The 12,781-nt window shown below is 36.6% G+C and overlaps 1 protein-coding gene across 3 annotated transcripts in view; it reads right to left on the bottom strand.

The window, feature by feature from the left end:
* The window catches only part of GULP1 (GULP PTB domain containing engulfment adaptor 1), a 138,659-nt gene that overhangs the window by 62,661 nt on the left and 63,217 nt on the right, over positions 1–12,781 (bottom strand). For all 3 annotated transcript variants that reach the window (XM_030454659.1, XM_030454661.1, XM_030454662.1), the window contains one exon: positions 3,014–3,075. In XM_030454659.1, coding sequence (XP_030310519.1) covers positions 3,014–3,075 — 62 coding nt within the window. The remainder of the gene's footprint in view (positions 1–3,013; positions 3,076–12,781) is intronic.

Genomic DNA, 12,781 nt, shown 5'->3' with positions numbered 1-12,781 from the left:
AACCAGCCAAGTACTATAAACGGGAATGCGTGTTTATATGGAATTTACTACAAAAGGGCATAGTAAACATTGCTGCTCTGCCAAGTGGCAACTTTGTAATACCAAAAATACAGCCTCGGGGTAGTATAAAGTTACTTGATGACAGCAATTGGTCTGTTTTTAAGGTTGCAGTCAGATTCCATTAAAAAGTCACACTTTGATCACTTTTGTTTTGGAGAGAAAACAAACAAACCTGGCCTAAAATCAAGAGAATTAACTTTTGTTTCCCCTGCAGTATGGAAAATGACACAAACATCTGTTCCTACTTAGGGAACACTACAGAAAAAAAGATGACACAAAAGAGAAATTTGGGGTTGCCTTAACATTTTATATCCTGCTAACATAAAAAATAAAAAGCTTTTGTTAAATGAAAACTGCCATGCTACTTCATCTAAGAGAGTCCTAGATCCCCATATATGACAATAGTTTGTCAAGATTTTAAATGATAGTTTTGGAAAAGAACTTGCACTTGAGGTGGCATAGTCAAGGAAAAATATAGGATCACAGAGAGCCAAATTCTGACTTCAGTAAGCCAAGGTTTCACCTCCAGAGCACACAGAAGTGTGAGGAGTCTCAGTGCTTTCAGCAAGACCAGGACTAGGAAGAACATGAACTGCATTTTATCAATCGTCCTTCTTTAATTCTTAAAATGCCTTGGGAATCAAGTAAACAAAATCCCATCTTTCCAAGCCATTCTTCCTAAGCTCTCCTTTTTTTCTGATCATCTCAGCAGATTAGTGTCAGAGAAAAGATTTTTGTCTTATAAAGAAGAGAAAGCACTTTCACCCCTGGCAATTTGAATTCAAGAAACTATATAGCAGCAACTCAGTTGCCTGTGGAAGAACAACACTGGTATTGTTTTGCATTAAATTGATTTGATTTTCTCAACGTGTCATTCTACACTCACATAAGTACCTTTTGAAATAAATGAGACAAGTGTTGTCTTTTCCTCCTAACAAATTTAGAAATCATATGAATAGAATGTGGTACAACATGAACATTTGGGAAAAAAAACCTAAATCAATCAGTCCTTTTCACTACTACTCCCTTTATGAATGCTTCCCGAGTTGTTTATCTTTAGTTCACACTGCAGCTACAAGACATTAAATCAATGGGATATTTTAGTTAAAAATCATAACATTACAGTACCCAAATGTGTCACTAATAAAAACATGCTTCCCTCTTATCAAGGAAAATATTGCAAACCATCATGAAAATGGTAGTTGGGAATTGAGGTGGAAACACTGTCTACATCTAATAATGTTTTGTCTGTGTATGACACCTAACCTCACAAAAGCTGTGCAATTTATGCCAGACCTCAATAATAAAAAACCCCAATGAAAATCCAATGCCCTTTGCACTCCTGTCACAGTTCAATTTTTTTACTTGCTTTGGAATAATGAATCAAATAACTGACAGCTCTAAAACATCATTTTCTGCTGTGATCCAAAATGGAAGAAATTAGTAACATTTTTCTGGAAACACACATGCTGTACATTGCAGCATCCTCCAGACCTTAGAGCCAACAGCATGGAAGAGGTAAGGGGGCCCTGGGAGGTCAGAACCCACATGAAACTGGAACAGAACTGGAAAGGGCATTTGGGAATATATTAGCCTAAATAAAAAGAAAGACTTTTTTGTACTAAGTGTCTTTCTAATAAAACAAAAACCAGACTTCCTTTGGATAGGGCTTCCCTATCCCTTTTTTCTCCCCCAGAAGCTGTTGGTGCTGTTGTTTTCTACAGTTATTACCACCTTTTTTATTCTAAACATTTCTTCTGAATAGCTGTACTGAAACCTATTAATGAGATATGATCCTAACACCAGTGACACATGAAAGATGAGGGAGGCTTCTTCTTCCTCCTGAGTAAGGACCATAAATGAATGGATATTTTTCAGTGCTTTAATAGAATTCATAGCTCCAGCTTGATCTTAAGAGATGGCAGTCACCCCAGCAAGTGTTCCTGCCTCTCAAAAACTGAAAGATAAAAGCCAGTTTTGGCAAGGCTATGCAGTTAAATGGTAATACATCCTTTGGTCAAAGATTCAGTTGGAGAGCACACAGAATAAAACCATCTTCACCTGGCAACTGGTAGAACGAGACTCAAATTTCCACTACAAACACTCACTCACTATGTGGCAACACTAAGCAAAGGAAAATTGCAAATAAAACAACAGGGAATACCAGTATAGGAAACTGACTTTTGGCTTGTGAAATAATTTTCCTTTTTATATTCAGAATACAGATCATAAGAGAATTTCAGCTAGAAAAGACAGAGGTGGAATCTTACTGAATTATCCTCCAGTTTAGGCAATTAGCCCATAATTCAGTTTGCTCTGAGGTCTGCTGATTACTTTTTATTCCCTCCTCCTTTTAGCAAATCATTTTCTAAGTTTTGATTTTGAGGAGATGCATTTCCTGTGAACAGATCTCTCTAGACTAACTGAATACTGCTGTAGAGCTATGGTATAACTTGGGTAAGGAAGGATGAGTAAGGCTTCTGGTTTTATGATGCAAAACTTCTATGATTATTCTACCATATTTTCAGAGTATTTGACATTTCACTGCATCCAGCAGATAGGGTTGTTATTCATTACCTTTGCTATTGTTCAAAAGAAGTTTGTGGTACTAATTTTAATATTCACAGGGCCACTATAAGCATGTGGCCTGATGTTTAATTCCTTTGCACTCAAACTTTCCATTCATTTATAATCCATTAAAAGGAAACAGAGAATCAAGCACAACAAGACAACAAGAACACTGGTTTGTTTTCTACAAATCCATCAGCTAATTCAGAACAAGAATCAAAAGGCCATTATTTAAGAAACAGATTTTCATGTGCAAAACAGATGTTTAGTAAGTTTTTCTTCACTATTTGGCTAATTTATGTGTCTGAAGTTTTCAAATGAGAAGTGAGATAGAATGCACTGTGTTCTAGAGGTAAGAGGACAAAAGAATTTCAGGTTTTCTTACCTTTGCATTATAGGGAATATAATGCTTTGATAAGGCTTCGGGAGTGTGCATCCATGTTTTGTCTACAGAAAAGCAAAATAAAAGAAGCACTGAATAGGATATTCAATTGTTAATGGAACTATTACAGTATCTACCTGGAAAGCATCAATAACCCTCCCTTTACTCAGCTAAATATCTGTCTGAAGTACTGACTGGGGCTGGAGCTGGATGCAGCCTATCTCACAACTTCCTGAACATATACACAAAAGAACCAGTTACTTCTCCTGGGCACACTTCCCCTTCCAACCAACTTCATTTACCATAAGAACTCAAACTCCACCCCACACATCCTTATTGGTCTCAAGTTTGCTGTTTCTGCCTCAGATTATTTTTTGCATCTTGCTGTTTGAAGCACTGACCACACATTGTGCTTCTAATGATTTCTGTTTGGTTTTTAATGAATTAGGTGCTTTTGGGGGGATGAATTATCAAGACACTAAAGTGACAAAGGAAATAATTTTTGGAAAAATTACCAGAGTGATAACCAAAACAAACAAAGCCATAATCCTACAAGGAAACAGAAGCAAGGCAGATTGTAACTGATTGAGAAGTTTGGATCTCCTTTAATCTTTCCTTACACATCCTGAATGAACGTGCATCATTCCTTTTAATGATTTTCACACCACAGGGCTGTGCTACTTTTCCCACTGCATGTTTCATATGGTGACCTGATGAGTTGACTGTGAAAAACATCTCCCCTCCTTTTTAGCAGCCATAGATAATGCCCTACATAATTTAAGAAGGAATTCTAAGCATTTTTATGAAAAAGTTCTTTCTCTTAGAAGTTTAGAAAACACTTTTTAAGTTTTCATATTTGAAAGCATTTAAGAAAATTTCAAAATACTAAATCCTATTGCCAACTGCATAAGAGATTCTGTAACACTGAGTAGTATTTTATACTCCACACATTCAATATTTAATTCTATTTTCTAAGATGAGACTACTCCTGTTTTAATTAGACTGAATTAAAGTCACATATCTGGGATTTTATTGAACTAAGTAACAGAACAGCTTAAAGGAAAATTCTGCCCTTGATTATTCCCAGTTTCCTTTGCCTTTAATGTGAGTTGCAGTTCTAGCAATTACTAACTTATTTGTTAGTTACACATAAAACAAAATCCTCCTGACCCCAAACTGTTCAAGAGGAAATGCTTTGACATCTGTTGGCACTAAACAAACAACTGAATATTTTTAAATACACAGAAACAAGAAAACTGTTAAACAACACAGTCACCACAGGAACAGGATCAAAACTGCAAAGCCAGAGGAAATTATTTTCTTTAAGCAAACTTCATTCTAAATGACAGCAATGTTCAGATCCATTACTGAAGAGGGATATGATCACTTCTTCATCAAGGAGTTCTCCATCCAGCAGCACCCAGCCCCAGGAGGATGCCTACGCACTCATCTGGCTCTTCCCTTCAACTGTGCCTTGTGATAGGAATCTCAGACACAAGAACCACACTCCTTTCCCAGGATATTTTATGATCTGACATTGACCTCTCCATTTCAAGTACAATAACAAAAGCTGTAATCCACTAATAAAAAAAAAATAAATTAAAAATCACAACCAGTGTGGATTAGGACTGTTAGAATCAAGTGTGACAAGCCAAAAGGTAAGTGTCCTGTGTCACTCAGAGGCTGGCCTGGGAGTCCCAGGATGAGGAAGCCAGGAGGAAAGGCAGGAGCTGCTCCCTATACCATCACATTTTGTGCAGCAGTGACCATTTGTACAGTGCAGGAATTAACTCCTAAATACATATTCACATTGCTAATTCCAACTCAAACCATCTGTGATCATCCTCTTATCAGCTATCAGCAAGGATACTGGCATCTTTAGAAGTGCATAAAAGGAAAAATCTGGTAAAAACAAACACTGAAGCCATTTAAAAAATAATAGCAACAACCTCCATTCATTTCATGCCTAGTATTAGTACAAACAAGCAGCAAAGCTGCAGCTTCTAAAGCAATTTTACAGGCAATTGACTCCACAGCCACCAGGTAAACTATTCTTTGTAAATGTTTCCTCCTCCTTTCTTCCCATCCCCAAGGGAAAGTTTAAATCTGAATGAAAGTTATTTAATTTCAGAGCCAAGTTTGAAATTAAGGAGCTTAACTAGGCAGTTAGTAATCTTTACAATACTGTAGTTAAGTAGAAAGCTTTACATTTAGACTTTTTTGTGAAGTCATGGACTTGCCTACCAACCTCTAACTGTAATGCTAGAGGGATTCCAGCAAGGAAAATCACTGCTAGGAAAGGGTTTCCTTAACCATCAGTACCCTTGTTAAGGAAAGATGAGGAAACATGGAGAGGTGGTCTCGGATCAAAAGGAAATCAGTAACTTAGCAGGGTAATGAAAAGATGCCTGGGTTCTAAAAGTATTGTTCCATTGATTAAAACAGCAAGTCAGCAAGCACCATTTTTAAAATACAGGTTTAGATCCTGCAGACACTAACACACAGGTATTAATATCTAATACATAGGTATTATGTTATTATTATATTATATTACAGTAGAAGCCCATTTCCTAGAAACAGGTAGTAATTACAGTGTGGTGGCATTTATGAAAGAACTCCTAATGCTAAATAAAGTTCAATATATGGCAAAATTTACATTGATAGCAAAGACATGCAAAAAACCATTCAAATTTCTATGGGCAAGTTTGTTACCAACATTTTCTTCTGAATTGTAAACTGATTTTGGACCTATGCCACTCTCAGCAGCTCTTTGAAATACTGCTTAGAGTTTGATTTAACAGCAGTTGAGAAATACCAAGTTTCAGATACTTTGCATCCAACAAACTAGAAACATATGAAAGAAGAAAACTTATAAAACAGGTCCTCATTCAAATACCTGATATAGATGTGGCCTGTGCTTTGCATGATCCCTCAGTTTTAAAAGTAATTTAAAATGGCTTTTCACAGATTACAACTTAATTATTCATTCTGAAGCAAAAAAAAAACCAAACTCTACAATGAAAATCCCAGTTCATATTATTATTTTATCAGTTATATAGCAAAACTTCTAGACACTTTATTGATAAATAAAACAGTAAGTCCTTAAAAAGGACCACAAGCCTAGATAAAATCAAAGCTGACCACTGCATGTATCTAACATGGAAAGTGAAGCAAGACTTGTGCTATTGCACCCTGTGAAAGCAAATGTTATTTTAGATCTTGTCTGAAGCTCTTAATCTAGGTTGCCTTAGCATTTATATTAAAGTTTAAATAAATGCCTGGTTATTTTTTGAGAATTATGAGTTTGAGCCATCCAAAGTCCATTAACACCCATGTAGAGTTTAGCCTGACTGAGGTATGAGAGGTTCTAGGAGGTAAAACCCAGAGTATGTGGTGATTTTGCCAGACTTAGTGGCATTGTATGGGAGAAAAGATGGGAAAAAGGATCATGGTCCAGAATTCAAGGGTACAAGGTAAGCCTTGGTTAAAGACAGTAAGTAATCCTCTAGTCTCTACTCAACACCTCCTCTTCAGGAACATGGCAAATTTAACATTTGCAAGAGTTGGGGTTTACCAGACAGAATTGCTGTGTTCAGAACTGAGACTTCAGTCCTTCCTGGTTGCCCTTCCATCATAAAGGAAATGTTGCTTTACAAACTGCATTTCACATCAGATGCTTGGTCATGGCACAAGCTGGGAGCAGGGGTCTGAGCCATTCCAGCAGCTCAGGGAGAGGTGCAGAAGAGGAATGTGCTGACAAATCACCTGCTGAAGCCAACAGACTCAGGGACTTCATAAAGTATCCAGAACAACCGTGCTGTACTTCTCAGAGGATGACATTAGGTTAGATAACAGCACAGCTGACCATTTATCTACCACAAAGCAAAGCAGCGATGGTGCCAAGAAATTCTTCTCCCTTTGAGATGAATTTCTCCACACATTACTGCCCACAGTTATTACAGAATGGATTTAGTAGACAGGCATTGATGAACTATTTTCTAAATGGCAAAACAATGCTCAGCAGTGCAAGCTTAGTTAACTGCTTCCCTAAGCCCCAGCCTCATCATTAATTCATGCATGCTAAAAGTGGCTCTGCTTAACTATGTTTCCAAAGCAGTTATCAAAGCCTATGAGACCTCGTGGCCATTCCATTTAATATGATGAACACAGAAAGACTGATTTTATCTTTTGTTTAGTGCCACAGTCAAAATAGAGTAATTTCTAGAAGGGAAAAACTAAACTCCTTTTTTTTCTTTCCTGTATCAAAATCTCTTTGACATCAATGTTCTTGGTAACAGAAAGTAAGGAATCTTGTAACTGTCTTTTTTTCATGCTTTACAAAGCTTGCTATGGGAAAAAAGGTCATATATGACAATCAGACTAATGCCACTCTCCTGAAGAAGAAGGGAGCATTCCACATGATCAATGCTACATCTAGGTATTAGTGCTGTTAACTCATGTATTAAAGGAACAAATAGCTTACTTGCTTCAGTGTGTGTACACACAGATCTCTATCTCTCATTTTTCCTGGATTATCCATTCTTGTAGAAGTAAAGATAGGACATCCATGAGTTGTCTCACTGTCAAATAACTTGTTTTATCCTGCACTGTAGCAGAAACAGGCAGGTTCCCACTAACTTCACTTTTGCTAGTCAGACAAGGTGCAATCTCTCTTCTTGGCTACTACAGACCCTGGATGAATGGATGTGCTGAGCCACGAGGCTTAATGCACGTTACCAAAGTGTTCAGCTGAGCACAATACCTGAACACAATTAAAAAGATAAATCTAACTATATTCTTCTAAAATTCAGCAGCAATATTACTTCCAAGCTGCTTCTAGAGGAATGACTGAGTACAATTGATGTGTCTAATAGCAGTAATTTTGCCAAGTTATTACCAGGTTACTATGATGAAGCAATTGAAATTGAGTCAGATCCTGCCCTAAGCATGCAGAGGCAGATGCCCATCAATAGACATAATTCAAAAATAATTACTTTTTTTTCTTTCTTCCAAACATAAAATGTTCTTTGGAGGGGTATTTATCCTCTGCCAAGGCAACAGAGCTGTATCTCCCTAGAACAGAATGAGCTTTGCAGAATGCTTTGCCTTTCTCTGTCCTTCTCTCATAACATTTAAGAAGCTAAGACTGGTTTTAAACAGCTGACTACTAAAATAGCAAAATGATATCATAGAATGCTGGGCTGACATAGCTACAATATTGAAAGTCTCTAGTTACATTCCCTCTGACAGAAACACTGCAGAGCTTATGCATTTTATAGCATGTATTTTTAAGATATGGATTCTACTGGGCAAGTTTTGGTAAGAAAGGAAAGCAGGATCAAAATTAATTACTGATGTTATGAGCTTTTAACAAGTAAATCAAGGGGGAAAGCCAGAAAAAAATGCTGAGCTATTTAGCCTGTACACCCTAAAACTTCTTGCCACAAGAAGAGCTGCACTGTCTTTGATAAAAAGCTTCTAGTATACTACTGGTGTATGTGTATACATATATATATATAACTTATTTAAAGTGATCACATTTTCACAAGTTTTCACTAAGAAGTATGTACAGATTTAATCTCCAACTCCACCTTTCACTTATGGAGTCAGTTTGGTCAACCATTGCAGTATAATTATGAATAAATTTGGAGAAGTATCAATAAAGCTTGTAAAACACTGTTTCAAAGGCAATTTGCTGAAGAATTTTTAACTCTTACAGCAAGGACATTACACGTGTCCCTTTGGTGAGGCAAAACAAAGAACAGAAATGTGACTCAATGCAGCTAAACTAGAACCTTAGCTTTCTAATTCAGGAAAATAACATAACAGCTAACTGGAACTTTTTTTTTTTTTTAATGCAAATACACTGGAAAGAGAAGAAAGGAGTGGTAGCAACAACTCAGAACAACTACAATATGTGTAGGTACATCCTTTCATGTACCTAGAAGGATTTGATTTCACAAAACAGTATTTTCCTGAGTGCCATATTTTGGATGTTCTTTGCCTTATCAAGCTGTTGGACAATAGCCAAGTGCCACAAACCAAAGTAGTCATTGTGATTCCTATCAAGGTATGGCTGGTACACATCCCAGTTCATTTCACACAGGATAATACATCATCTTTAATTAGGCACTGAGTGAGTTAACTAGTAATGTATCTATGTAACTCAAGCATTTAGGCTGTAGCTTGGGGAAGTTATTTGGAATAGTACACTTGGACAAGAACTCTACAGCATACACTAGGAACAGCTAACATGAAGAATTTATTACCTTGTAGATCTCAAAGATATGCCTGCCAAAGTGCTGGGTGAATCATTTCACATCCTGTAAATCAGGCTGTATAAATTTTAATAGGGTGGAAACCAAAAAGCTGAAGACTCCTTCAGTGCTGTTCCCATTCTAAAGTCAGTATTTAGTGCTTTATGCCTAAGTAGTGCACATGTGTTCTTGAAACAAGCTCCTTAGGTTCTGCAGAAGCAACAAATAGTTATTGTCCTAAATATCACTGTTAAATTGCCTGGATTGTTGTTTAAAGCAAGTGATAAGATAATTTCTGCAATACCTTTCTGAACAGCCAACAGGAATTTACCCTCCTGTTCTCATGCTAATGGAAAGAAAAGAAAACTTAGGATTTTCCAAAGTGTAGTCTCCATTTGTAGCTGTGCCTTTTCCAAAGACATACTGTAATCATTCCTTTTCCCAGCAAGTGCATCTGTTCCTTCTGCTTTCAGAATATAAATAAATCCACAGACAGATGCAGACAAATGGATGCAAACACAGACACCCTGCAGGACCAGCCACTTCTTCGGCCCACCAACTGATTACAATTTGGTCCTTGCCAAATGCAGGTACCAACCCCTCAGCTCAGCTGTTGGTATGCTTAAGGGGGTACCTCCTAATCCTGATGTAATACAACAAACAATATTTTAAAAGACATCCTCAGTTACCAATCCCAAATAAGGGCTTGGTCACTGAGAACTGGTTTTCCACATGACCCCGTACTTTGAAACCCAGGGAGAAGTATCTGGAACACACAAAACCTCTTTGCAAAGGAATTACAGAAGAATTAAGATAACTGATTTTTGTGTCAAGTAAGATTAACTAAATACAGAAATGTTTGGTATTCAAAAAAAAAACCCACCCTTTTTTTTCTCCCAATCTTTCTCTTAAAAGAGTACTTCTTATAAAAATTCCTAAAAACAGCAAGCAGCATCTTTTTTGGGGGTGGAGGCAGTGAGGAGATTTAGACCTCGGGTTTTTCTTTTTTCCTAGAAGGTGAGGAGTGCCTCTATGAAAGGACAAACTTTAATCACAAGAATATCTGAAGATTACAGTGAGGAAGATTATGGCCACTTACATGCCTTTGAAATCTATGAGTATCTTCTCCCTCTTTATGATTTTTCTTATTAGTGCTGATGTGGAACTCCAGCACACAATAGTTCATTTGTTGAAATCATTGATGTGAAATATAATCTCTGACAGAATGAAAGTATTTGCTGTAGAACTATACTTATCTCCTTCACCCTTTTGAGGCTTCACCTGTTGTCTACTCATTTAGAAGAAATATAAAGCATTTGCCATCTCTGGAATGCAGCATAAGTTTACAATAAAAGTGAAGATGACATTATAACCAGTCCATTCACATCAAAGAGACTCCTGTAACCTTTGATTGCACTTTTTTTATGTCAAACCCTGCCCATTAAATGCATCTGCCTACACTTCCACAAATCAGACTCATAAAAAGCAACTGCACAGAGATGTTAGTGCTAAAACTTATGATTTATGACAGGCTGTTACTTCAACAAATTTCATTTAGCATTATGAACATTATCTACATCCCATGACAATATGGCAGATATTACCAAACTTATGAACTGCTGTAATACAGAAAAAGAAAAAAAAAAGAAAACCAAAACATTAGAAAATCCAGGTTGCTGCACAGAACAGCAGGTTTGGCATTAAACTTTGGGCCATACATAAACTAAGGCTGGCATTTATTCTGACAGGAAAGAGGAACGTTGGGGTGTGATAAAGAATGAACCAAATTCAACTGCAATTTACACCCCCCCAAATTCCTCTGAAGTACACTGAATTTCACACCTTGTAATTCAGTACTAAGTTTAGCCCAAAGCAGACAAACATACCTGTATTGTTAGCACTATTTTGAGACACCAAAAAGCTTCACTTAGCTCCCAAAAGGTTTGGACTATGTCATTCCCTATTTAGAAATGCCTCTGTCTGGGATAAACAGTAGTTCTTTTGCACATTTCTGATGAGGTGAAAGCCAACAAACATTAGTTCACTTTTGTTTATTTATATGCACCAGTTCTTATACTAACAGCTTTGAATGGAATCACTAATGTGTCACTCATCTGGGAGAGTCACCTTCATTCACTAAAAAAAGAAAAAAATCCATCCTCACTGCTTTCTGGTTTGTGTAGATGTGTTAAGCATACAACCACACAGAAACTAGAAAGACACTAACAATGAGAACAATTTATCTGAAAATACAGCATGCAGGAATATCTCTTCTAGGAGAATAAAATTAATATCCCTAAGCTTAAAAGAGAGACTAAGTTATCAAGATACAAACATATTTCAAGATGAACAGACTTCCATCTGCACTACAGACTTCTCAAACTATGACATTTCAAAATGAGCATCATAGCACATCCCACTTCAAAGGAAAAAAAAACAAAAATAAAAAGAGGATTCCTCAAAAATCATGACCAAAACCTGGACCACATCCAAAAGCAAGCTCCTGATACTGTGATACATAAATGGTTTCACAAGCTTTGTCATAACAACAAAGCAGCAAGAACATACAGAGCATTGGTTTTCAATGGTTTGTGGGAGAAAGAAAGAGATTCTTTAATTGAAAGCCTATAAAAACTACTTTAATAGAGCACACTGCACTCATTGTGCTCTATATATATAATAGGATAGTAAACAAGGATAGTAAAACAGAATACATGTTTTTGTACAGTTTGTACAGCCATCTAATATTTCTGCAACAGAGACTTTTCTCCATAAAAAATATAGTTGGGTAGACCAATCAACTTGGAGTCAAGAGAAATTGGCAAGAAAAATATGTAATTTTCACTTATTCCTGACAATTGCCTAGCTGAAAGTTCCATTTTTCCTAGGATATGAGAACAGAAATGTAGCATCCATCATGCTCCCGAGCTACCAAACTCTCTTTCATCTGGTTGTGTAGCCTGTGTGAATAACTGTTTCTTCTTTTTGTGATCAAGCTATGCCTTCTGATATTCTGGACTAGTTAAGTTCTCGTTTCTATTAGCTTTAACAAATTAATGTACTAGGCATGCAAGGATGCAGTGATGTTATTATGTTGTGTCAGTGCAAGATATGTCAGATTCCTTTTATTCCCAGCTTTAATACTGATACCAAAGTAGAAATTCTTGTTACATTTATACCCAGTTATTAAGGCAAGGGCTTAAGCTCTCTGTGTATGACACTTAGGGATCTTTGAGAAGAAAACATGCAAAACAAAGAAATTAGACTTACTCAAGATTTTCTATATTACAGACAAATGGAAAAATTGCAATAAAGTTGTCAGTTAAAAAAGGTGCATCTCTAATGCACCCAAAAACCTGTGTTTAATCATGAAAAGAGAATCAACAAGCCAGAAGAGCAACATATATCACTGAATAGTGAATTGATAGTCCTTTGGAAAGCATAGCACTTCAGATTGCTACAAATTCAGAATAGCTTCTTAAAGTTCAGAGATACTCTGATATATAGGACAGAA

Source organism: Calypte anna, chromosome 7 (genome assembly GCF_003957555.1).
Source record: "Calypte anna isolate BGI_N300 chromosome 7, bCalAnn1_v1.p, whole genome shotgun sequence".
Lineage (NCBI taxonomy): Eukaryota > Metazoa > Chordata > Aves > Apodiformes > Trochilidae > Calypte > Calypte anna.
This window is presented reverse-complemented; position numbering and strand designations above follow the sequence as displayed.